This window comes from Typopeltis vanoorti, chromosome 3, assembly GCF_054136105.1.
Source record: "Typopeltis vanoorti isolate ZY-2024b chromosome 3, IOZ_Tvanoo_1.0, whole genome shotgun sequence".
NCBI lineage: Eukaryota > Metazoa > Arthropoda > Arachnida > Uropygi > Thelyphonidae > Typopeltis > Typopeltis vanoorti.
In genome coordinates, this window is record NC_143551.1 from 124279841 (window position 1) to 124304791 (window position 24951).

The 24951-nt window shown below is 36.4% G+C and overlaps 1 protein-coding gene across 1 annotated transcript in view; it reads right to left on the reverse strand.

The window, feature by feature from the left end:
* LOC150108538 (tyrosine-protein phosphatase 69D-like) overlaps positions 1-24951 on the reverse strand; it is a 655365-nt gene that overhangs the window by 305091 nt on the left and 325323 nt on the right. Inside the window, exons 9-11 of the mRNA XM_090390483.1 lie at positions 11945-12167; positions 1828-1874; positions 276-289 (exon numbers count right to left, since the gene is read on the reverse strand). Of these exons, the coding sequence (XP_090246609.1) occupies positions 276-289; positions 1828-1874; positions 11945-12167 (284 nt within the window). The remainder of the gene's footprint in view (positions 1-275; positions 290-1827; positions 1875-11944; positions 12168-24951) is intronic.

The window sequence follows — 24951 nt, forward strand, 5'->3', positions numbered from 1 at the left end:
TTTCTTCACACTCAACCATCCAGAGACCAGAAACTACCTTCATCAATCACTTCTTCATTATTTTTGAAAGCCAGATGACTATACTGTGCACAGTAGCTCATTTGTGGTATAATCAAGATGTTATGCAATGGAATGAGAAGTTATTGTGCTATATTCACAATTTTAGCAATTTCCTCTACCTCTTCCAACATATCACTAAAACATGTTGCCAATCCAATTCTGAATCTTGGTTCTCACTAACCTCTCCAACACTTTAACCATAATATCTGACACACAAATATTCCTATAACTTCAGCTTGAGTTCTGTCATCTTCATCATGAACTAGTACAAGCTTGCCTTCCTTCGACATCTTTGGAATTTGTCTCAATATAAGACTTATATCAAATAATTATGTCAAGACAGATAGTCAATGAAGTCCATAGCACATTCCTTCAAAATGCGCAGTGGTATTTCATCAAGTCCCACAGCCTTATTAACACAAAGTTTACTCTAGTTCACTCACAGTGAGTCTGTCCTCCTCACTTTCCACTGCACTATGAAATACCTTTATGAATTGCTCATTTAATATCTCCACTATATCCTCTGCAGCAGGTTATCCTTTTATTGTTTTATATAATTAATGTTATCTTTCCATAATCATTTTTTCTACTGCTGGGTACATATCAAAAGATATCCCATTGGTTTTTTTTCTGGCTTTATTAGCTAACTGCTGCTCAGTTAGCTAATAAAGCCAGAAAAAAAGTAAAACAGAGTTGCAATTCTGCTACTCTGTAAGAGTAGCAGAGTCACTTTCCTTCCCTGTTCTTTGTACTCTTCATGGAACTGATTGTCATCACTAATCTGATGTTGCCTCCATGATGTGTTCTTCAACTGTACTGCATGCTTAATTTTTTCATTCATTCCATTTCACACCTACCTTATTTAATTTTTTGATCCTGGGAATAGATATTGCTTCTACTAGATAGTTTTTAAATAGCACCCAAGTAGCTCGATCACCTTTCTACCCAATTCCTCATTTCATGCTACAGTTGCAACAGTCTCCTGAGCTTTTCATAATATGGCAAAATGAAATGAAGCTATTTGGAATAGCTAATAAGAAGGTTTACTTGATTTAAATGAAAAAATGAGGATATATTAATGAAGGATAAAATAGCGATGATATTCAATTGCCTAACTAACTATACAGGAATACCTCAGCAGATATTCACATAGCAGCCTACAAGAGTATGATAATTCCAGCACTCATTATATATGTGAAAACTTAGGAGAGTCAGAACAGAATTTCTGTAAGAAGTAAATTACGTAACAAACAGAGGAGGAGGAGGAGGTGGTGTGTGTGTGTGTGTGTGTGTGTGTGTGTGTGTGTGTGTGTGTGTGTGTTTTAGAAAGAAAAGTAAAACAGAAAAGTCAAAATGACATATGAGTATGGAAGAAAGAAAATATATTTAATGAGTATTGATTTTAGGCAAGGATTATTTAGAAATCAAGTGGATAACTAAGGAAAAACTGACAGAAAGAATACTCATGGTAGGGAAATTGGCAAACAAGTGCATGAGATGTATAAATTATAGTGCCACAGCAGGCTGTACAAAATCAACTGGAGGCATACATGAGGCAAATCATTTGTATCAAGATAAAGATGGGGTGCAGAAAGGAAGATTCTCTGTTATCAGTGCTTGTCTTGGATGGCATGAAAATATGTAAAGAAATAAATGACAGCTAATGAATCAACTGATACATTTCTTAAATAACATTAAGCTGCAGCATAGTATTATGATGAGGATACCATCAGTAAATCAATAATTATATAAATCACTAGAAATAACCTACCTGTTTGCGTTGGTGTAAAATAAGGACTCTGTTTGGAAAGAACCTAAAATGAATAAAGAAAGAAAATACTATATCCAGATAGTTATCATTTGTAATATTGCATTGGTAAAAGTAATAAATAATACATCATAATCAAATAATATACAGTGTGTTCCCAATTAAAGTACCCCTATTCATATCAATCTGTAGAGAGAACCAGCAGATGAAATACCCTCAAACTTTGTGTATCCTAACTTGATCATGGGGAACAGATTTTGAGACTAAAAAAAATTATATTAATACGAAATGAATGATATGTGATTGTGAAATTATTCACAATCAATGACAAACAAAGTTATATGGCGATGTTTATTTCACTCATTTCATAAAATAATGTGATATAAAAAACATATCACATAGAGCTGACATGCTGAAAAGAGCTGTCAAGGAGATTCGAATGATCTATGGAGGCGACATTCAATGTGTGGGCCTTTTGTGCAGGACCAACTGATACTGCCAGCACTGTTTACAGTGAAACTCAACTGATTTGTTGAAAAGTTTGCACATGATGTGTGATTTTGTGTTTCAAATATGCCAGGTGAAGAACTTTGCCCTGATACGCCATACTTTTGAGGTGACTCCAAAGCCAAAGTTACAATGGTTAAGATCTGGTGAATGCAGTGGCCATTTCATAGAAAATGAGTGACTGATTATTTTATTCTTTGTGAAATGTTGATGCAATAATTGTTAAACTTCACATCCTATGGGGAGAGGTGCTTCATCTTGCACTGACACTGTTTTGTTCAGGCACCCTCTTTGCAGTTATAGAATGACAAAACTGCTCAACATGTCTCAATAAAGAGCAGCTGAGACCACGCAGGTCACAGGTCTGATTTGATGAATTTTCTTCAAAATAAAACTGCCTGTTAATGTACTTAGCTGTAAATGCTATCCATTACATTTGCTAAAGGTGTGATCTTTAGCTGATGTAAGGGAACTTGTTAAAATGTACGGGGATTCTCTTCAGTCCAGATGTAGCAGTGTTTACTGTTCCACAAATATGAAAATGCGCTTTATTATTCCATTGGATGTTCCAAGTCCAATCATTGTCTACCTCCAAGATTGCCAAAAATACCAATACAAACATTTCTCAGACACTGGCAACTCCTATTTGCAATGCAACACTTTATGCAAAGTACTTCATACTATTGTGGAGGGCAAATCTAATTGTCTTCCTATAGCATGTGCCCATGTGCCCAAGTTAGATAGGGCTAAATGGCCTCGCCTACTCCCCGTATACGGGAATAAAAAGACGTTAGCTGATTTTATATTTTATATAGCATGTGCCCTGCATGAGCCTACATCATTTTAATTTGACTTTTCAATAACTGCATTGCAATATCTTCAGTCATTTGTGGTTTTTCAGATTTATGCCCTCTTGCTGGTTGGACTGTCAAACTGTCTGTTTCTTCAAACTGACGAACCATGCATTGCACTGCATTTGGTGTCGTTGGTATTTTTGCAAAGTCTTAACTCTGTACTTGCAAAGTCCATGATCTAATTAGTGCAATCACATAGCATCCATTTCATATTAATGTAATTTTTTTTATTCTCAAAATCTCTTCCCCATGATCTAGTTAGGGTACACCAAGTTTGAAGGTATTTCTTCTACTGGTTCCCTTTACAGATTGCTCTGAATAGAGGTACTTTAATTTAAAACACCCTGTAGATGTTTCTCATTTAGATGTAGTCAGAAAAAGAAATACTTATTTTAAATTTTCCTTTCAGATTTTATTTTAAAAAAATTTAATCATTTAAAAAAAATTTAAAAAAAAAAGAACAGATTCAGCCCAGTTGATGTTGGGAGGTCATTAGTTATCACTTGCAACACCATCTTAAAGAAAACAATGAGCTGCTTACACACTGAAACATTCCATATAAATACAAACAGTGATGCCATTTGTGTATACAAATTGAGTGGTTAAAACTGCATTACTTCTCATCATTATTACTATTTGATTTAGAAAATCCCCTATTACATAAACACAGTCTGTTTTGCATTATATCAGACTGGTAAAGCTACATGGAATTAATATATTTTTGAAAAATTAGCACTTAAAAATATACATTCTGGGTTTTTAAATTTCCAGCTGTTTTGTGCAGGATTGTTGGCCATTCATGTTTGGCTGGCCTATGCCAAGTGATTAGTATATCTGCTCTCCAACTAACAGGTTCAAATCCCACTGTGACCAGTATGTTTTGTGAATATCTCCAGATGGATGATGAATTTCATCATCCATAGAGTTATGTGTAGTATATATAGTCTATAGTTCAGTCATTCATATCATTCATAGGTGAGATTCACATAAAAAAAGAGACAATTTCATTATATACACATTTAACAAAGATAACATGTGACTGCTATTAAAATCACAAATATATAATTAATATGCAAAGTACATTATATATGTGTCATTCATGGGTTGGAAATCAAGTGTTGTAATCAAAACATGAATTTTATAGCTTGTGACATGAAGGATAAAACAATAAACTAATGATATACTACACATATCAGCCACCAAATTAGAAACTTTTATTTAATACTCCATTGGACCTCCTTTAGCTTGAATTGCAGCACATATGCAATGTGGCATAGATTCTACAAAGGTGTTGGATTGCATCTACGTATACAACATTCCAGGCATTCACCAGACAGCCCTTTAACTGGCTCAGATTTGATTGAAGAAGACTTTACTTCTGGATTTTTGTTACTAATATGTCCCATACATTCTCAACGGAGTTCAGCTCAAGGCTTTTGTGGTGGAAGTCACCGTCATGCTCACTGAACCACTGCTAAACAATTCATGGGTGATGGACATTAGCACTGTCATCCATGAAACAACTGCCATCTGCTGGGTAAAAAGTCACCATTGTCAGATAGACTTGATTGGCATCAATGTTCAGATATTCCTTGGATGACACCCAACTTTCTAGCAATATCGGGGGGGGGGGACCCATTCTATACCAACAGAACATACCCCATACTATGATTCTAGAATCTTGAGTTGTGTTTACAAGGCAAGATGGCTTCATCGCTTCACGGGGCTCCAACCAAACTTTCTGCCTATTATCAGCATAGAAGAAGGTGTAGTATGACTCATCAGACCACATGAATTTTTTCCAGTCTTCCAGTGTCCAGTCATCGTGTTCCTGCCACCACTGTAGATGAAATTTTCAGGTTCTTCTTTGCAGAAATCGGTGGTTTCCATATAGGCATGCGACTGCCAATACCGATCCTCTTCAATATCCTGTACATAGTTTGGTGAGATATGGATTGGGAACAACCTTCATTAAATGCATCGGTCAACTGCTGAACACAGGAAATCATGCACGCCTTCTCAGAAGACGATGATCTTATTCCTGACAGACTGTCTTAGGACCATAGTTATGCCTCATAGACAAGCAGTTTGGGTTATTTTTCCAGTGATTAAACACCTGGGAAATCTCATCTTTTGAGAAAACAGTTGGCTCTGCTGTTTTCAAAATTGTGGCTACAGTCAGACAGGCACCCACAATAAGCCCTTTATCAAATTCCGAAAGATCTTTTGATTTTCTCATTGTGATCAACACTATTGATGATTAATGACAAGCAGCATTCTTAAATAGTTGCCTAGAACTTATGGTGGAACATGTGACCAAGTATTTTGCATATATGCTGTCTAAATAACATTCACATACATCTGCATAAAGGTTTCTAATTCAGCAGCTGGAAAGTGCATTTAAGAAAATTTGTCATTGCATAGAAAGTGTGTAACTGTTTTACCCAGGTTGCTGCAGTATATGAAGTATGGATAGATACATGTTATTCTTTAAATATTCTGAATAAATATTAAGGAGCTTAGACAGTAAGAAATCATGAATCATGAATATGTGATTAGAGCAGTATGTGATGAAAAAGGAGTGTAGTTTATTGATGTGTGGAATGTATTCGAGGGGCAAATGGAACTGTATAAAAGATAGATTATATTTGAATGGATTTGGTGTAAACCAACAGGAAAGACTGTTGCTAGAAGAAAGTGTAATGAGTAATGCGAAAAAGGTATCAGTGGAAGTCAGAGGTGATGTGAACAAGCGTGGGAGTCCACATGATAACTGAAGTGATTATGGATGGAGATGAGAGTAGTGAGAGAAATGGAAATTTGAGAACAACAGATAGGGAATGGGGGATGTAGGGAGGTACTGAGAGTAGATTCTGGAAGTAGTAATGAATGCACATATCAGGATGGTCAGTGTATGAATAGAATAGCCTTTGATGCATGGAAAGCAGGCAAGCTAGAGAGATTTATGAGACCAAGTAAAGGTGAGTAGACAGGAGAAGGTGTGGATACGTTACAGATGAGGGAAGGGGTTGGCATGGATAGAACTGGTTATAGACCAAGAAATGAAATGCTAGGCTTGTTTATGATGTCAAGAGTATCAGAAACAAGGTAACAAAATTGTTGCATTGATTGAGTTTATTCGTCTGAAAACAGTTGGAATAAGTAAAAATGTGGTTGGATGAGAATGATATTCTGATGGGAATAGAAATGGAAGTATATGACGTTTTTCATGATGATAGGAAAGAGGAGGCTCCTGATGATAGCATAAGAATTGTCTGTACAAAGTTGAGAGGATGAGATAGATAGGATGAGATATATAGCTGGGAATATGGAAGGTGAAGACAAAGAAATGTATAGGGTACTTGGCTTAGTGAGCAAGCAAAGAGTGATCATTAATGGGTGATTTCATTTACAGCAATATTGATTAGAGTGAAGAGAATATCAGGAAATAAGGAGAATGAATTTCTCGAGTTCTTAAGACAACATGTAACAAAGGACAAATGAGAATGTTAAGAATCATATATGCAGTTATATCATTAGAGAACTTTTATGAAGGGATATGTGTGGAATAACAGTGCAGGTGATTATGAAAAGCTCATTAAACTCATAAACTGGGAGCTATGGCATGGAAAGAGGAGACAGATGATGAATGGGCTTGATCAAGAGTTATTTAAGAGCAGCAATTTCTGAATGTATTCCAAAAGTGAGAATACTAAATAAGGTAGGAAATAAAATAGATGAATGAAGAGATTAAGCCTAAAATCTCTCTCTCTCTCCCCCCCTATATATATATATATATATATTAATTATGAAGGGGGAGTTGTTAAGTTCTGATAAACACCTAGAACAAAATGATATTAAGGCAACTGATATAACCACAAGAAAGAACATACGGGATATAAGAATATAAGAATGTAAATTACCTTCATAACTCTGCTAACTAGTATGTTCTTTCTTGTGGTTACATCAGTTGCTTTAATATAATTTTGTTCTAGGTGTTTATTAAAACTTTCCTGACCCCCCCCCCCCTTTGTGTGTATATATATATATATATATAATCATGAAATCTATATGAAACATGAAACTAATATATAAAAAATAAAGATAACATAAAAAAACGTACTGTAAAATAAAATGAATGTACAACACATTGACATAAAACGTTTGTGGATGCAAGCCACATAAAAAAAAAAAATAGCTGTGCAAAGGATACAAAGAGCAAGTGAATTAGGTGACTTGGTTGGTAAAGAGAACAAAAGTTCAGAATGATCAGAATTTATAGCTAATCAAGCGAAGAAAATTCCTATTGAGTTCTTTTGATGCATGATAAGTAGAAGAAATAATGATGTCAGTTGATGACAATAGTAGACTGGTAACTGATGCAGAGGATACAGCTGAAGTATTCAATGAGCAGTTTTATCAGGGTATTTCATCATTGTGAAAGAATAGGAAAGAGGGATTGGAAAGAGGGAGTGATGGTGAGTAAGCAGAAGAATAGCAATATTCTCTATGATGGTCACATGATTTTGTTATATGGGAGGACATGTTTCAGCAACTTCCTTGTGCACTGCTGAATTCACTGGATAATAGAGATGCATGTACAGTGGTATACTTGGATTTTTCAAAGGACTCTGACAGATTACCACATGAGAAGCTGTTGACTAAGTTGTAATAGATGAGACTTAATAAGAGATCAGTAAGTTGGGTAGGTGATTAGCTGTCAGATAGGTATTTGCAAGTTATGTATGACAGAATAGTATCCCAAAAGAAGGTCACTAGCAGAGTTCCACAGGTGTCTCAGTTTTAGGACCATTATTGTTTCACTATGCATGATAATATGATAAGCATAACTGAAGATATGCAGCTGTTCACAAATGGTCCAAAGGTTGCAAGAACTATGAGGAGCAGAGGATGTTATTGTGTTCTTTGAGATGATCTCAAGTGGGCAAGTGAGTGGCGTTATTGGTTTAACAAAGTTCAAGGTCATGAAATTTGGTAAACAAGATTGGGATGCAGAGTATACAATTAATGGGGAAATCTTGAAGGAGGTGGAAGAGATGAGAAATCTTGGAGTGATGACAGAAACAGACTTGAACTTTAGGCATCACACTGCTGAAAGTGTAAGAGCATCAAAATGGATTATTACAATGAGGAGGAGGACCTTGAGAGGCAGAGCAAAGAGATTAATTATGGTTCTCTTGTATAAGGCTTTGATTAGTCTGCATATGGAATACTGTGCATATATTTGGTTGCATGGTTTTCAAGGAGATAAAGATTCAGTGTCAGCATCATTCGCTGATGAACTGTGAACATCCGCATCAGTGAACACAAAAGATACGTCTGGAATTATCACTATGGCAAGTCGGGGCTAGCAGACCATGCTCTGGATACCCTTGCACACAGGATCAACTGGGAAAACACAAAAGTACTACACAGAAGCTCTTACAAGTCAGGAAGATTGTTCTTAGAGGTGACGGAAGCCCTGAAACACACTCCAAATCTCAACAAATATGGCTGTATTAACTTGCCTAAGATCTGGGAGACAGTCATCTTAAGAAAAAACTAGTACCATTTTTTTTTTTTTCAGATAGAGGGCGCCAAAAATCAGGACTCTAGTCTTTGTGTTGCTGCTACAATTTTGTTTAACTAGTCCGTTGATTACACCATGTTGTTATAGTCTCGCGTATTGTGACAAACTGTGTTTTTATGCTCTGAAGATGCTGGTTATAAAACCAGCAAAATATCAGCAGTAAGTTAATAAATTAATTATTTACTTAGTTTCTGTGTTCTAATATATACCGTTAAAAAATAAACAATATGTTCGACGAACACATAAGTATGTCCACACAATATAGTGGTAGAAATGTGGGAGGGAGGTTTCAGTTATTTGTTGGTGATGCAAAACTGGAGAGGTCAATAAGTGATAAAGATGATATAGATATCTTCTATGATGACTTAAATAAATTAGCAGTATTGGCAAAGGACACTGGTTGTCAATTTAATATTGTAAAATGTCAGTTAATGCACTCCGGAATGAAAGTATTACATACTTTTTATCATATTGATGGTAATAGATTACGTGAAACTGATGAGGCTAGGGATCTGGGGGTGATGGTAAATAGAGATTTGAAATTCAGATGACATATTGCAAGAGTTGGCAAAATAGCTCAGACAATTACTGAGGTTGAAGATGTTGAAGGGCATATTGACAAGTCAAGATAAGGAAGCTGTTATTCCTCTTTATAAGGTTATGATTCAGCCACATGTTGACTACTGTGCACAGAGTTAGTTGCCTGCATTTATAGTGGACTAGGATTCAGAGAAAGTGACCAAGCTCATGAAAGGTCTGTGGAATGTTCCCTATGAGCATAGATTGAAGGTGTATGGTTGCAGAGTCTAGCTGACAGGAGGAAGAGATATCATAGAAACCTAAAAGTTACTAAAGGGATTCTATAAGATTGACAAGAAAGAAATATTTCAATACCTGGGAAGTAGAGGAAAACAAGGGGTCACATTTGGAAGTTGTCTAAGAGTGCAGTTAGTAAGGGTATGCAGACTAGGTTCTTTACTTAAAGAGTGAAGAATGAGTGGAATGGACTGCCAGAAGGTAGTTGTTAGCACCACAACAGTGAATAAGTTTAAGAGATATATGATAAGTATTGTGTTAATGGACACTGTGGGTATCCTGCAATGAGTCTTTTGACTCCATGAAGTACCTGTATAAATATTATCACCACTAATAATATGATATATGATTGCAGAACCAGTTGTGTTTTCAGCCACCATAAATATAAACACCTAACAGAAAAGATTTTTCACAGAACAGTAAGAAAGGAAAAATCATTGAGTCATCTTTAGAAGTTGAATAAGAATGAAAACAGGGGAGCAGAATCTCTGATGGAGAATGGTGAGTGAGAAAATTCACTTTCAAAGTAATGAATGAGTTTAAATGCATGAAACACAGAAATAGTGTATTGCAAGTTGACTTCCAATGAATCTCACAGCATGGAATTCAAGTTACAGCCAGTTTAGTTAGCAGTTGGCTTAATATTGACCTAGAGACTTGAAATTCAGATGACACATTGCAAGAGTTGGCAAAATAGCTCAGAGGATTACTTGCATGTTGAAGAACATACTGACAAGTAAATATCGGGAGATTATTATCCCTCTTTATAAATGATTCTGCCACATGTTAACTACTGTGCACAGATTTGGTCACCTGCATTTCTAGGGCACTGGGAGGTGGTGGAGAGGATTCAGAGATGAGTGACTAAGCTTGTGACAGATCTGCAGAATGTTCCCTATAAGGATATATTGAAGGTGTGTGGGCCACAGAATTTAGCTGCCAGGCAGAGAAGATGGGATATGATAAAAACTTGATAAGTTATTAAAACTATGATAAGTCACTAAAGGGATTCTATAAGATTGACACAAAAGAAATATTTCAGTACATGCTGAGCATGGAGAAAACAAGAAATCACACTTGAAAGTTGTCTAAGACTGTGGTTAGTAAGAATGTGTGAACTAGATTCTTTACTTGGAGAGTGGTGAATGAGTGAAATGCATTTCCAGAGGTGGATGTGAGTGCTGCAATAATGAGTAAGTTTATTGAGATGTATAATAGGTATTCTGCAAATGGATAGTGTGGGTCTCCTGCAACGAGTCTTTTGACTCCATGGAGTACCGGTATAAATAATAATAATAATATTAATAGCATCTTTGCTCTCTAATCTACAGGCTGTGGGTTTAAATCACACTCTGGTTCAGATAACTGTAAAAGTTCTGGATGATTTACATTGTTCAGTGCAAGAATCCTACCATCCTGATATATACTGGAAGCTTGAAACAGCTTATAAAGTATAAAAAGATTAGTCTTTAAGGGATAGTTTGGATTATCTAATCATTAGCCTACTCAGATTAGTAATGCATTTTTGTTTATCACCTTTCATAGGTGAAACTATCATTAAACATAATAATAATAATAATAACAACAACCAGTTTTTGGGGTAGACCCATAGTGTAGACTGAAGAATACTGATAAGATCCTCTCTGTAGATCAGAAACGATCTTAATCAGTATTATGCCACTATTTTTTTTTTTTCTGCTAAGAGGAAAGAATTAGTGGTGATTTCAAAAGAAACATAATCAGAAAAAAATCAATGAAAATATTTCAAAGAACAACACACATCAAAAGAACATGTTAACTATTCATAGGGACTGAGTTAGAATGTGATAATGGATAGATACAAAGAAGATATTTCAGGCTTGGAGAGTGTAATACATGTAGTTAATGTAAGAGAACATTCATGCTAAACAGATTTAAGGATGATAGATGTAGTAACAAGCAAAGAGAATATTTATGATGAATATGAAGTTGATAAGGTTAAAGTTGAAGTTTATGATGAAGTTGTATAAAGATGTGGTGAAGAAGGTTGGGAGGAAGTAGATTTTTTACATGGAGAATTGTTGGTGAGTGGAATGCACTGCCAGCATACACTGTGAATGCAGGATAAATAATTTCAATGAAATTCAATGTGATAGACATGATGCTGGTACAGTGGGCTTCCCATAATGAGTCTACTGACTCCATCAAGGTTATTGTAATAAAAAATATGATGGTGATTCAATCGAAAACACTAGTGGTGATGGCAACAGTTGTACTAGAAATAGGAATAATAATCACAATAACAATAAAAACAATACCCATTTTTGCTACGATTCATTTAGGAAAACATTAACAGAAAATGATACTTACAGTTCCATTTGAACCCCACACATGAACCTCAACAAAACCTGTATAATTGGTACTTGGTGATAGTGCTCCATCATAAACATATTCCACATCTCTATCCCATATTTGGGTTTCTGTTTCACCTCTCAGTCTAACATCCATATCAGATGATTGCTGATCAATATCAGTCCATTCACATATACTGAATTTATTATCTCCTATGATGACTTCACTGACAAATTTCTCACTATAAGGTAAACAAAAATGAACACTTCCACGTATATTTTATGCTTCAACATGAAAAAAAAAAAAAGTAAATGCCTAAACAACGAACTTCCCTAAAAATTTAGCAGTTTCAAATCTTTATAAGCACTAAAGAATAATGATTTAAAAAGTTATATTTTTTAAATGAAAAAAAAAATTAAGCCAACATATTTTTATAAAGTTAACTGAGAATATACAGAAAAAAATTATGCCTTTAAATAAATGTAATGCACAGTACTAAACAGTATCAGACCTGATAAAGTAATTAAAGAAAAGTTCCATATTTGGTCTCCAGAGTTTTACAATTATGTAAAAGATAATTATTCGACTTTTACATAATTGTAAAAGGTTAAGAAAGATTTTACAAAATATAAAATGTTGTTGCTTTAGGCCAGGGAGCTCCACAGATGATCTGGAAGATGTGCATCACCAAATTGGTACAATGAGTGCAGGTCGAGTGATTATTATTGGAGACTTACTATGTATATATAGACTGGAAGGAAGAAAGATCACATGGCAGGAAGGAAATTGAATTTATACACCTGCTGAGAGATAATTACTTAAGGCAGCATGTGATGGAGGGGGGGGGGACTAGGATGGGAGAGTATTGGACCTATTCATAACTAAGGTGATAACTTTACTTAAAGTGACCATGCAGTCTTGACTTGGGATATTGTAAAACATGAGGAATATTCTATCAAGAAGGAGTATTTGTGGAACTACAAGGCAGGTGATAATGATATGCTTAGGAAGAAGCTTAAATCTGTACTGTGGCATAAAACACTGCAGGGTAAGAACGTTAGTAGTGCATGGGATATAGTTAAAGGTCATCAAGAGGAAGTGGTATTAAATTGTATACCTAGGGTAAGGAGAGTTAATCAGGTAGGAGCTAGATGGAAAAGTAATATCATTAAGCATGAGCTGCAGAAGAACAAAATGCTGTGGAGAGTATATAAAGAGAAAGGTGACCGGTAAACTCATGAACAGTAAAAGGCACAGGCAAGGAAGGTGACCAACATGGAAAGAAGACAAAATCAGATTATGAGAAGAATCTAGCTGAGCAGGCCAAAGGAAATACCAAAGAGTTTTTTTGTTATGTGGCAAGTAGGAGGAAGAATGACTATGTCAGATTAACCATAATGAGTGATGATGGTCACAAGAAGATAGAAGCTTGTAGGATAGTTGAGTTACTGAGTGACCTCTTTGGAAGAATATAGTGAAGTTACTGCTTTAACCTATGTGACAGGCACTAATGTGAAAACACAGTGGATGAATTGGAGGTTCTTAAGATATTGCAGAATCTGAATGTAAATACAGCTGTGGGATTAGGCGGGATATCAGCTATGGTTTTGCGAGAATGTGCAGAGGAAATGACAATGACTAGGCTCTTTAATTTAAGTCTCAGCTCTGATAGAGTTCCAAGAGAGTAGAAAGAATGTAAAATAATTCCTTTGCATAAGGGTGGTTCTAAGACTGCAGTGGCAAATTATAAACCAATTAGTATCTCAATTGTGGTGGTAAAAGCACTAGAAAAATTGCTAAAAAAATTTAAGAATGGGTAGATAAACATATAATGAACGAGGGTCAACATGGCTTTGAGACGGGGTGGTCATGCCTTAGTAATTTACTAACTTTTATAATACAGTAACAGCTGAATTGGATAAAGGAAATGGCTACACAATGATTTTGTTGGATTTTACAAAGGCATTTGACAGAATACCACATGGAACTTTGTTATGCAAATTAGAACAAATGGGGATAAAGATGACACTGGTTAAGTGGATAAGAGGGTGGACGCTGGACAGATTTCAAAAAGTGGTATATGAGGGTGGTCTGAAGTGTTCTCGGCCTAACAATTAAAAACGAATTTATAATTTCAAAATTATTTTTATTTTTCAACATAATCTCCCTTAAGACTAATACATTTATTCCAGCACCGTTATCCCATCCCTGTAGTGGTTCTCAGTAAGATTTGCAAAATACCCCTCTACACCTGCAATCACCTCTTCATTGAAGAAAAACGCTGACCAGCGAGGAAGAGTTTTAGTTTTGGGAAAAGACAGAAGTCAGAGGGAGCCAAATCTGGGGAATAGGGTGGATGTTCCAACAATTCATAGTGCAGATCCCTTAATTTTCACATTGCCAAAACAACTTTGTGGGCAGGTGCATTGTCATGATAAAAGATGATTTTTTTTTCTTCTGCAAACCAGGTCTTTTCTCACGAATTTTTTCATCTAGTCTTTTCAAGATAATTAATAAACAAAATGCTTTCAGCATCCCAAAACACCAATGCCATGACCTTTCCTGCTGATGGAACCGACTTTGTCTTCTTTGGTGCTGAACATCAGCCAGCTTCTGTAAACTGTTTTGACTCCTGTTTGGATTCTGGTGTGTAATGGTGAATCCAATTCTCATCCATAGTAATAAATCAATGCACAAAATCAGTTTTATTCTTGTTAAAACACTTCAAGCACTGTGTAGAGATTTTTATGCGACTGCATTTTTGATCTGCTCTGAGCAAGCACGGCACCCATCTTGCGCAAAGCTTTTTCATTCTCAATTCTTCATGCAAAATATATCCTACACATTCTTTTGAAATGCCTATAGTCTCAGCAATTTCATGCACTTTGACTTGCCAGTCATCCAATACCATATCATGCACTTGATCAATGATTTCTGGTGTTGTTATATTTTGTGGATATCCTTCACGTGGATCATCTTCAAAGCTGGTATGGCCATGTTTAAACTTGGGAGTCCATTTCTTAATTGGCAAAAACAAGAGGAGAAGAGTGCCCATAAACTTTTATGAAATTTAAATGAATTTCTTTTGGCATTAAACCTTCTTTTATAAAGAATTTTATAACCACACGATACTCAATTTTACCCATTCAAGGGGGATACAGATAACATTTTTGCTTCAGGCAGCTGTATAAACAAACTACTTGATAGAATGACTTGTAATTTCACATGGATGCTTATGATGGATGTACCAACTTAGAAAAAGAAAATATTGCCGATAGTGTTGCCATCTATGGTCGAGGCGGGAAACTTTTCAGACCACCCTCGTATGGAGAGGCAGAATCGAGGTGAAATCAGGTGATTAGTGGTGTGCCATAAGGTTCAGCGCTGGGACCATTGCTGCTTACTTTGTTCATAAATGATATAGGAAATAACCTGAAAGGAAATATTCAGTTGTTTGCTGATGATGATGTGAAATTAGGTAGATTAATAGTTATTTAACATGATGTGAAGAGCTTGCAGGACGATTTAAATAGGCTGTCAGTATGTGCAAAAGTTAATGGGTGTCAGTTTTATGTCAAAAAATGTAAGGTTATGCATTTTGGGATAAATAGATTACCTGCCATGTATCACATTGATGGCACTGTACTCCAAGAAATAGATGAAGTTAGAGATTTAGGAATGGTGGTAGACAGAGAGTTAAAAGTTTAGAGGACATATTGCTAAAGTGGTAGCTCATAAGACAATTTGGCTATTGAAGAACAAATTAACAAGTAGAGATAAGGAAGTTGTTATTCCTCTTTATAAGACCTTGATATGCCCACATCTGGATTACTGTAGTCAAGTCTGATCCCCTGGATTTCTTGGGGATGAGGAAGCAGTGGAAAGGATTCAGAGGTGAGTGATCAAGATGGTGAGTAGCCTGTGGAATGTTTCCCATGGGGGATGGATTGAAAGTCTGTGAATTGCAGAAATTGGTTGAGGGGATATGATAGAAACATTTAAGTTGCTTAAAGGGTTTATACGATACATAGATAGGATATGTTTTAGCACTTGGCTAAAAGGGACCAGAACAAAGGGTCATCCCTGGAAGTTGAATAAAGGTGTGGTTAGTAGGGGTGGGTGTGAGAACCAGATTTTTTGCTTGGATAGTTGTGAATGGGTGGAATCAGTTGCCAAGTTGTGAGTGCTTTGTCTGTTAATGGGTTCAAGGAGAGGCATGATAAGATTGTGTGGATACATTGGGTCTTCTGCGATGAGTCTGTGAACTCACTCCATGGAGGTACCTGTATAATAATAAATAAAATAATACAAAAAATTATAAAAATTAATAAAAAAGATAGTTAAAAAATCCCTAGCCCTGTCATGGTACTCAAGTACTATTAGTTTTATGACTTTACATGGGTGTGAGTCACATAAAAATCATCAAGGTTCGTTAAGTGACATTATTTAAAGCTTATAAAAGTAGAATATAATATAACAATAAGGCACCAGCACTACCACCTGTGCTATGACAATAGGATATGTAATTATTTATTACACTTCCAAAAAGATTAAAAATCACATATGCAGCATGATTTTTGCCTAAAAATCAAGTTATAAAGTTGCACAATTAACAGTCTCAGTGGGATAGCTTAATGCTTGACATCTGATAACCAAAAAGAAATCACCACATCATTCTTGTAAAGAATGAGAAAAAGTGACTAATGAATTTAACTCAATGTTTGATCTCATTCTTCTATGTTGTGGTGGTATATGTATCTACTTGATTATTGAATGCAGGATGCTAGACTAACTGGATTTTTTTTATATACTGGTCCAAAAATGAATCCTGTTTTTAAAACATAGTAGTATTTAAATGATTATGCAGTGTAATATAACTCCCACGATGAGTCTTTTGACTCCATTGAGGCCTGAATAATAATAATAACATCATTAAAATTCAAGCCAGCTGATGAATGCCTATTAAATCATTTGTTAGAGCAATGCACCAATGACTGAACATAAATGCCAAAAGTGTTAGCTGATTCTGGAAATAAATAATGCCCTTCATTCTGTAAGCAAATGCAAACTGTCAAATGGTGTTAACTGGATTAACATGCAAGGATAAGGAAGTGGCTGCGCCACTATATAAGACACTGGTCAGACCACAATCAGACTATTGTGCTCAGATCTGGTCACTTGGTTTTCAATGTGATGTGGAGACATTGGAGAGGGTCCAGAGATGAGTGACTAAGACAATATCAGGAGTTTGGAGTGCTGGCTATGGTAGAGAGAGGTTGAAGAGTTTGGTGGATAGGAAAAGAGAGGTGATATGATAGAGACGTTTACGTTAGTGAGAGAATTTTATCAGATTAATCCAGAGGGGATTATAAAAAGAGTAGAAGGTGAGAAGGGAAGAACCAGAGGTTCAGTCCTGGAAGTAAAGTAAAAGTGTGGTGAAGAAGAGTGTGAGGAGTAGATTTTTTATATGTAGAATTGTCAGTGAATGGAATGCATTACCAGAATGTGTTGTTAATGTAAGGAGTGTTAAGGACTTTAAGATTCTATATGATAAATATGTTGTCAGTTGAATAACCCTCCCATGATGAGTTTGTCAACTCCATGAAGGGTGTAATAATAATAATAAACTCAACTTGTTTTGTAACCTATATCATGCAAAACCAATATCAAGTGCAGGAGTCATGATTTCATGCTCTCCAGTCATTACATTAGGTTTTCACACTCACACTTTCTGTTAAGAAACTTTTTTTTTTTTTAAATACATATATGACTTTCATAATGCAAAACCTATAGAACAACAGTGTCATACGTGGGTAAGAAGTTCAGTAGAAATCAATAATCTGTAGTAATAATATGTTGATGTTTCTTGAATAGCATAGAATGCATTCATTGGGAAAGAGGAGGAAGTTGTTCTAATGAACAGAGAGAGAGAGAGAGAAAATGGAAGAAGGGAAGAGAAAGTTGGTTCAATAACACTAAAGATGAACAGTACATGGATGTTGACTCTAAGTTTTTACATATTTAGAGAAAAGTAGAGCAATCGTGTTGGGCTGCCTGATAGAGTTGTGCATGAAATACCTATAGCCAAGACATTATTATTATTATTATTCAGGCATCCATGGAGTCAAAAGACTCATCGTGGGAGGTCCTTTCTAAGAAACACAAGTCCATCAAGACTCGATGAGGGAGGTCCCTCCTAGGAAACACAAAGCCTATCATACCACTCCTTAAATGCACTGACCTTTCTCACTCTCACCACTCCATCAGGCAATGCATTCCGTGGTTCAATCACCCTCCGTCCAAAGAAACCACTCCTCACCCTCTTGCTCACGGTTTCCTTTTGTAACTTCCAGGGATGTTCCCTTGTCATGACTCCTTCCAGCTGTTCAACCAAGTGAAAGAACTCCACAGTGTCAACCCTGTAATCACCTCTAAACAGTTTAAAAGTCTCAATCATATCACCCCTCCTTCTTCTATCCACCAAACTCTGCAGTCCACACTCCCTCAACCAATCCTCATAACTAACATTGTACGTTCCCGGCACCATCTTTGTTATCCGCCTTTGTACCCTTTCCACAGTTAATTTATCCTATTCAAATCCTGGGGACCAGATCTGAAAGCAATAGTCTAAGTGCGGTCTGATCAGAGTCTTGTAGAATGGAATGATAACCATTTTATCTCTTCAGGTCAGTGTCCTTCTCATTATAGCAGCACTCCTCTGTATTACCTTCACTACCTTTGCAATATGTCCCCTAAATTTCAGGTTTCTATCAATCATCAAACCCAGATCTCTTGTCTCTCCTACTTCCTCCAGTTGAACTCCTTCCACAGAGTATGCAGCATCCCATTGATGTGTCCTAAACCTCAAGACCTTACATTTTGCTGCATTAAACCAACGATCAAACATTCATTTGCCCGTCTATCTAGCTTATTCAAATCCTCATGCAAGCCTACCACATCTGCACTATTACTAATAACCCTTCCCAGCTTCACATCATCTGCAAACAACCGAATATCCCCTTGCAACCCACGAACAGTGTCATTGATATAAAGGTTAAACAATATAGGTCACAGTACTGAGCCCTTTGGAACCCCACTTGTAACCTTCTGCCTCTTTGATATTGCTCCACCATACACAATTCTCTGATACCTATCAGACAGCCAACCCTGAATCCAGTTGACCAATCTGACATCAAGTTAGAAAGAATATGTCTGTGAGGTGGGGGAGAATGAGAGACAGAGAGGAGTGTTACTAGAGAATCTTTTAAGCTTGAAATGAATGTGCATTATAAGGTATGTCAAATGAAGAATAGGAGGGAGAAGAGGAAAAGGAATACAGTGTATTATCGTGTGAAATGAATATAATATGAATGCAATAAATATAGATACAATGTGAAGTCAGTGAGATGTCATTCATGTACAGAAGACAGAGATTGGGTGAAAGCAGAGACTCCACTGTATTCTGGCAATGGTGAGAAATCTGAAGATAGAAAGCTATCTATCACAACATGTAGTAAATGACTAAATAAGAATGCATTTTTTAAATTATGGCGACAACTACTGTGTTTGAATAAAAACTTTAGTTTAATATAACTAAGATCTACATTCGACGTTTCGACCTTTATGTCAAGGTCATCTTCTGGAGCATACAACTATACACAGAAAACAAGCCACACTACAATCAAACTGGTTTGTTAAAGATATTGACCAACCGCTACAACAATTGTTGGCCTGACCTCTGGTGAAAAAAAAAAAAAAAATTACACATCAATGCTAGAGTCCTATTATTGGTGTTATCTGTTGGTTGTAGAAATACATGGGTGCAACAACAAGTATCTATCTATATACATATATAATCATGATGTTAATATATGTATATAGATAGATACTTGTACATTCCAGCCAGTTGGTATGGAATGGTTTCTAATACTAGCTGAAGATTGGCTAGAGTCCTGACTTATGCTGGATCTTATATATTAGGTAGGCTGAATGTGTGCTATCCAGATCCTTGGAATTTTCATGCCATCTTTGTTGTTGATATTTGGGTGGTTTATCAGGATTTTGCAGGCTTCCTTAAATTTCCTTTCATAACAGGTTTTTTGTGTGGTGTAAAGAGCGAGTGCTTTTCCAGTTGATTTGGTGTAAGGTGTTGAGTGCATGGTCTGAGAGGCCTGCTTCACCATAATGGTTATATTTAATGTGTCTAATGTGTTCTTTCTTGCGTATAGGGATTGTCCGTCCTGTTTCACCAATGTACGGTAAGTTACAGGTGCAGTGGATGCAATAGACTCCAGGATGTGCTAATGGGAGGATCCTTAGAGGAGTTTAATACGGTTTTAAGTTTAGTGGGTGGTTTAAAGGTGGCATTGAGGTTATAATGTTGTAGGATTCTGTTGATTTTTTTTGATAACCCTTTAATGTATGGGATGGCTATGGTTTTACTGTAATCTAGATTCGTTTTTGTTGTTGTTTTATGGAGTATTTTATTAATAGTATTTTTGTTATAGCCATTATTTATGAATGTGTCGCTGATGATTTTTAGTTCTTGTTTCAGGGCTTGTTGGTTAGAGCAAATTGTTGTAGCTCTGTTTTTAAGGGTGTTAATGACTCCATATTTTTGTGATGGGTGGTGGTATGAATTAGCATGTATGTATTGGCCAGTGTGTGTCGGTTTTTGGTAGACCGTGAAGGATAGACTGCCTGAAGGAAGACGTGTGACTAGTGTGTCTAGGAACAAGAGCGAGTTTTGATTTTCTATTTTGATGGTAAACTGTATGCGTTCGTGTTGTTTGTTAAGGTGGCTAAGGAATGTGTTTAGCCTTTGTCACCCGTGCAGCCAGATCGCAAACACGTCATCAACGTATCTAAGCCAGACTGTCTTTCTTAGCGTGGTGGAATCAAGAGCGCTTTGCTCAAGGGTTTACATGTCGAAATTAGCAATTGGAGGGAGGGGGATAGTGGTGAGCCTATGGCTATACCTTCTTTTTGTAGGTAAAATTTGTTTTGCCACACGAAGTAACCGGACTGTAGTACGTGGACAAAGAGGGGTGTAATGTCGAGCAGAAATTTGTTCTGTAGTAGGAGAATTGTGTCATTGATGGGGACATTAGTGAAAAGGGCAGAAACGTCGAAACTGACTAATAAGTTGTCTTTGTTGAGTATTATGTTTTTAATTTTGTTTATAAAGTGTTGTGTGTTTTTTATGTAGGAGAGGGAATGACCTACCAACTCCTTGAGTGTTGCCGCTAATTTCTTTGCTAAGTGGTAATTGGGACTGTCTATTCCTTCCATGATTGGTCGAAGGGGCACATTTTGTTTGTGTATTTTTGGGACCCCATATATTCTGGGGGGGTTTGAGTTTTTTAACCATGTCTGGTGGCTAAGAAGTGATGGACTTGAGTAGTTTCTCTGTTTTATCCTTTATCCTTTTTGTGGGGTTATAATTTACCAGCTTATATGTGTTGTTATCGGCTACTAGTTGATTCATCTGAAGTACGTATGTTGACCTGCCAAGGACGACAGTGGCATTGCCTTTATCCGATTTCGTTATTATTATGTTTTGTTTGGCTTTTAATGGCTTAATTGATACTAGTCCTGTTTTTGTGAGATTGTTTTAATGTCCTAGTTCAGGACATTACTAGTTTTCAATCGTATTTTATCGGCCATATTGTTAGGTAGGGACCTGATGCCGCTTTCTATGTGGTAGATGAAATCCAATTTGTTTACCTTTTTAGGTGCTATTGCGTAGTTAAGTCCTTTATTCAGTAGCAAAAGTTCACCATTGTTCAGGGTGTGGCTTGAAAGGTTGATCACATGGTTCTTGCTTGCCGGTGGTTGGTCGCTCCTTGTATCCCTTGTTTGTTGTTCATTGTCGGTGTTTATCGGGGGAGGAGGTCTTCTGATTGGATGGATTTTTGTGATTGGCTGCCATATTTTACCGTTTGTTTCAAACTGTAGAATTTGGTCTTGAGTTTTTCTTTATTCTTTTCCAGAGTATATTTGGTCGAATTGTCAGTAATTCTTTCAAGTATTTGTAGAATGTCTGGATTAATATAGTTCGATAGTTCATATTGCAATTTTGAAACCAGATTTTGTGTTGTTGCTAGGTTTAGGCAGTCTGTTTGGATCTGTTCTCTGAGCATTGCTTTTTCTGTGCGGTCATAAATACGGAGTGCTTTATTGGACGTAAATTTCTTTTTTAGCCTGCTGCAGAAGGTTATTGTCTCCGCATCTCTTTAAAAAGGCCAGCCAATTGATCAAGAGGGAAATACGAATCTTTAACTTACCATACCGATTGTAGCGCTTATGGATATCATTTCCATGGATGATCTGAATCCTTTCTTATAAGCTTACACGGAGATCCGAATGCATTTTTGAAAATTATCGAGACAACTGCCGTGTTTGAATAAAAACTTTAGTTTAATATAACTAAGATCTACATTCGACGTTTCGACCTTTATGTCAAGGTCATCTTCTGGAGCATACAACTATACACAGAAAACAAGCTACACTACAATCAAAATGGTTTGTTAAAGATACTGACCCCTCTTCGTCCCTCTTTGCCCATGTACTACAGTTCGGTTACTTCATATAGCAAAACAAATTTTACCTACAAAAAGAAGGTACAGCCATGGGCTCACCACTAATCTCCCTCCCCCCATCGCTAACTTCTACATGGAAACCTTTGAACAAAGGGCTCTTGATTCCGCCATGCTAAGACCGACAGTCTGGCTTAGCTACATTGACGACGTGTTCGCAATCTGGCCGCATGGGCGACAAACGCTAAACACATTCCTTAGCCACCTTAACAAACAACATGAACGAATACAATTAACCATCAAAATCGGAAATCAAAACTCGCTCTCGTTACTAGACACACTAGTCACACGTCTTCCTTCAAGCAGTCTATCTTTCACGGTCTACTGAAAACTGACACACACTGGCCAATACATACATGCTAATTCATACCACCACCCATCACAAAAATATGGAGTCATTAACACCCTTAAAAACAGAGCTACAACAATTTGCTCTAACCAACAAGCCCTGAAACAAGAACTAAAAATCATCAGCGACACATTCATAAATAATGGCTATAACAAAAATACTATTAATAAAATACTCCATAAAACAACAACAAAAACGAATCTAGATTACAGTAAAACCATAGTCATCCCATACATTAAAGGGTTATCAAAAAAAATCAACAAAATCCTACAACATTATAACCTCAATGCCACCTTTAAACCACCCACTAAACTTAAAACCGTATTAAACTCCTCTAAGGATCCTCCCATTAGCACATCCTGGAGTCTATTGCATCCACTGCACCTGTAACTTACCGTACATTGGTGAAAGAGGACGGACAATCCCTATACGCAAGAAAGAACACATTAGACACATTAAATATAACCATTATGGTGAAGCAGGCCTCTCAGACCATGCACTCAACACCTTACACCAAATCAACTGGAAAAGCACTCGCTCTTTACACCACACAAAAACCTGTTATGAAAGGAAATTTAAGGAAGCCTGCAAAATCCTGATAAACCACCCAAATATCAACAACAAAGATGGCATGAAAATTCCAAGGATCTGGATAGCACACATTCAGCCTACCTAATATATAAGATCCAGCATAAGTCAGGACTCTAGCCAATCTTCAGCTAGTATTAGAAACCATTCCATACCAACTGGCTGGAATGTACAAGTATAATCATGATGTTAATATATGTATATAGATAGATACTTGTTGTTGCGCCCATGTATTTCTACAACCAACAGATAACACTAATAATAGGACTCTAGCATTGATGTGTAATTTTTTTTTTTTTTTTTCACCAGAGGTCAGGCCAACAATTGTTGTAGCGGTTGGTCAATATCTTTAACAAACCAGTTTGATTGTAGTGTGGCTTGTTTTCTGTGTATAGTTGTATGCTCCAGAAGATGACCTTGACATAAAGGTCGAAACGTCGAATGTAGATCTTAGTTATATTAAACTAAAGTTTTTATTCAAACATGGTAGTTGTCTCCATAATTTTCAAAAATGCATTCGTATCACCGTGTAAGCTTAAAAGAAAGGACTAAATAGAAAGTTTGTCACCAAAAAGCAGACAGAAGGATACTAATTTGATGAAGCAGTCTTCTTGGCCAAACCTGATCAAATGATTGATGTATGATGTCAGGAGTGACCATATGAGTTTTTCCAAACCTTTCTATGGTTTGTGACCAAAGGCAGGTTGTAACAGCTAAGAGATCAGTGCATCAAGATTGGCAGAATCCTAATCAGAGAACAAGTTGGCTGTATGATTTTCTTCAGGATTTTTGAGAGAAGTTTTTTTATTTATTCGTATGGGGATCCCTCCCCCCATTCCTCCAGTGTCCCTTAGGATTGATTGAGCCCTCCTAGTGAGGGATTAAGTATGTATTTTATCTAGATCCATGAGTGTTCACGGGCTGGTTTGTCTGTTATGAGGGATGAAAAATCCGAGTTTCCGAGTGATAAAAACCCTCTACCTCCGTATAAAACCAGCTAACATATCTTTAGTCAAAAGAGACCAGATAAAGGTTCCTCACATCGATGATAGACGACTCATCACTCTTTTCTGGAATGGACTGAATATAGGCTTACTTCTCTGCTGTAGAGTAGATATCTGACAAATACAAAATATGATATAGGATAGGTGCTAATTGTAGAGCACAAATTTGGAGTACCGTGGGAAGGATAAAGAAAATTTATTAAGGATCCTTCTGGGGTGAGCATACTTGTACTAAATGAAGATAATCACAGAGCTGTAGCAGTCTCACATTAAATGTCAAAAATAAGGAGTTTAACAGCAGAACATGAAATTTTGAATCCTTATTCATATCATTCAGGTCAGAAGGAAATGTAAATTGCAAAAACTCTGATAATGACATCTTCATCAGTTGATCTTTGAAACTGGGATATAAGGCATGATCTCCCTGCCCTCCCAACTCCAACAATTAATCTCATATTAGGAATTTCTTTACTATGAGATTAGTTG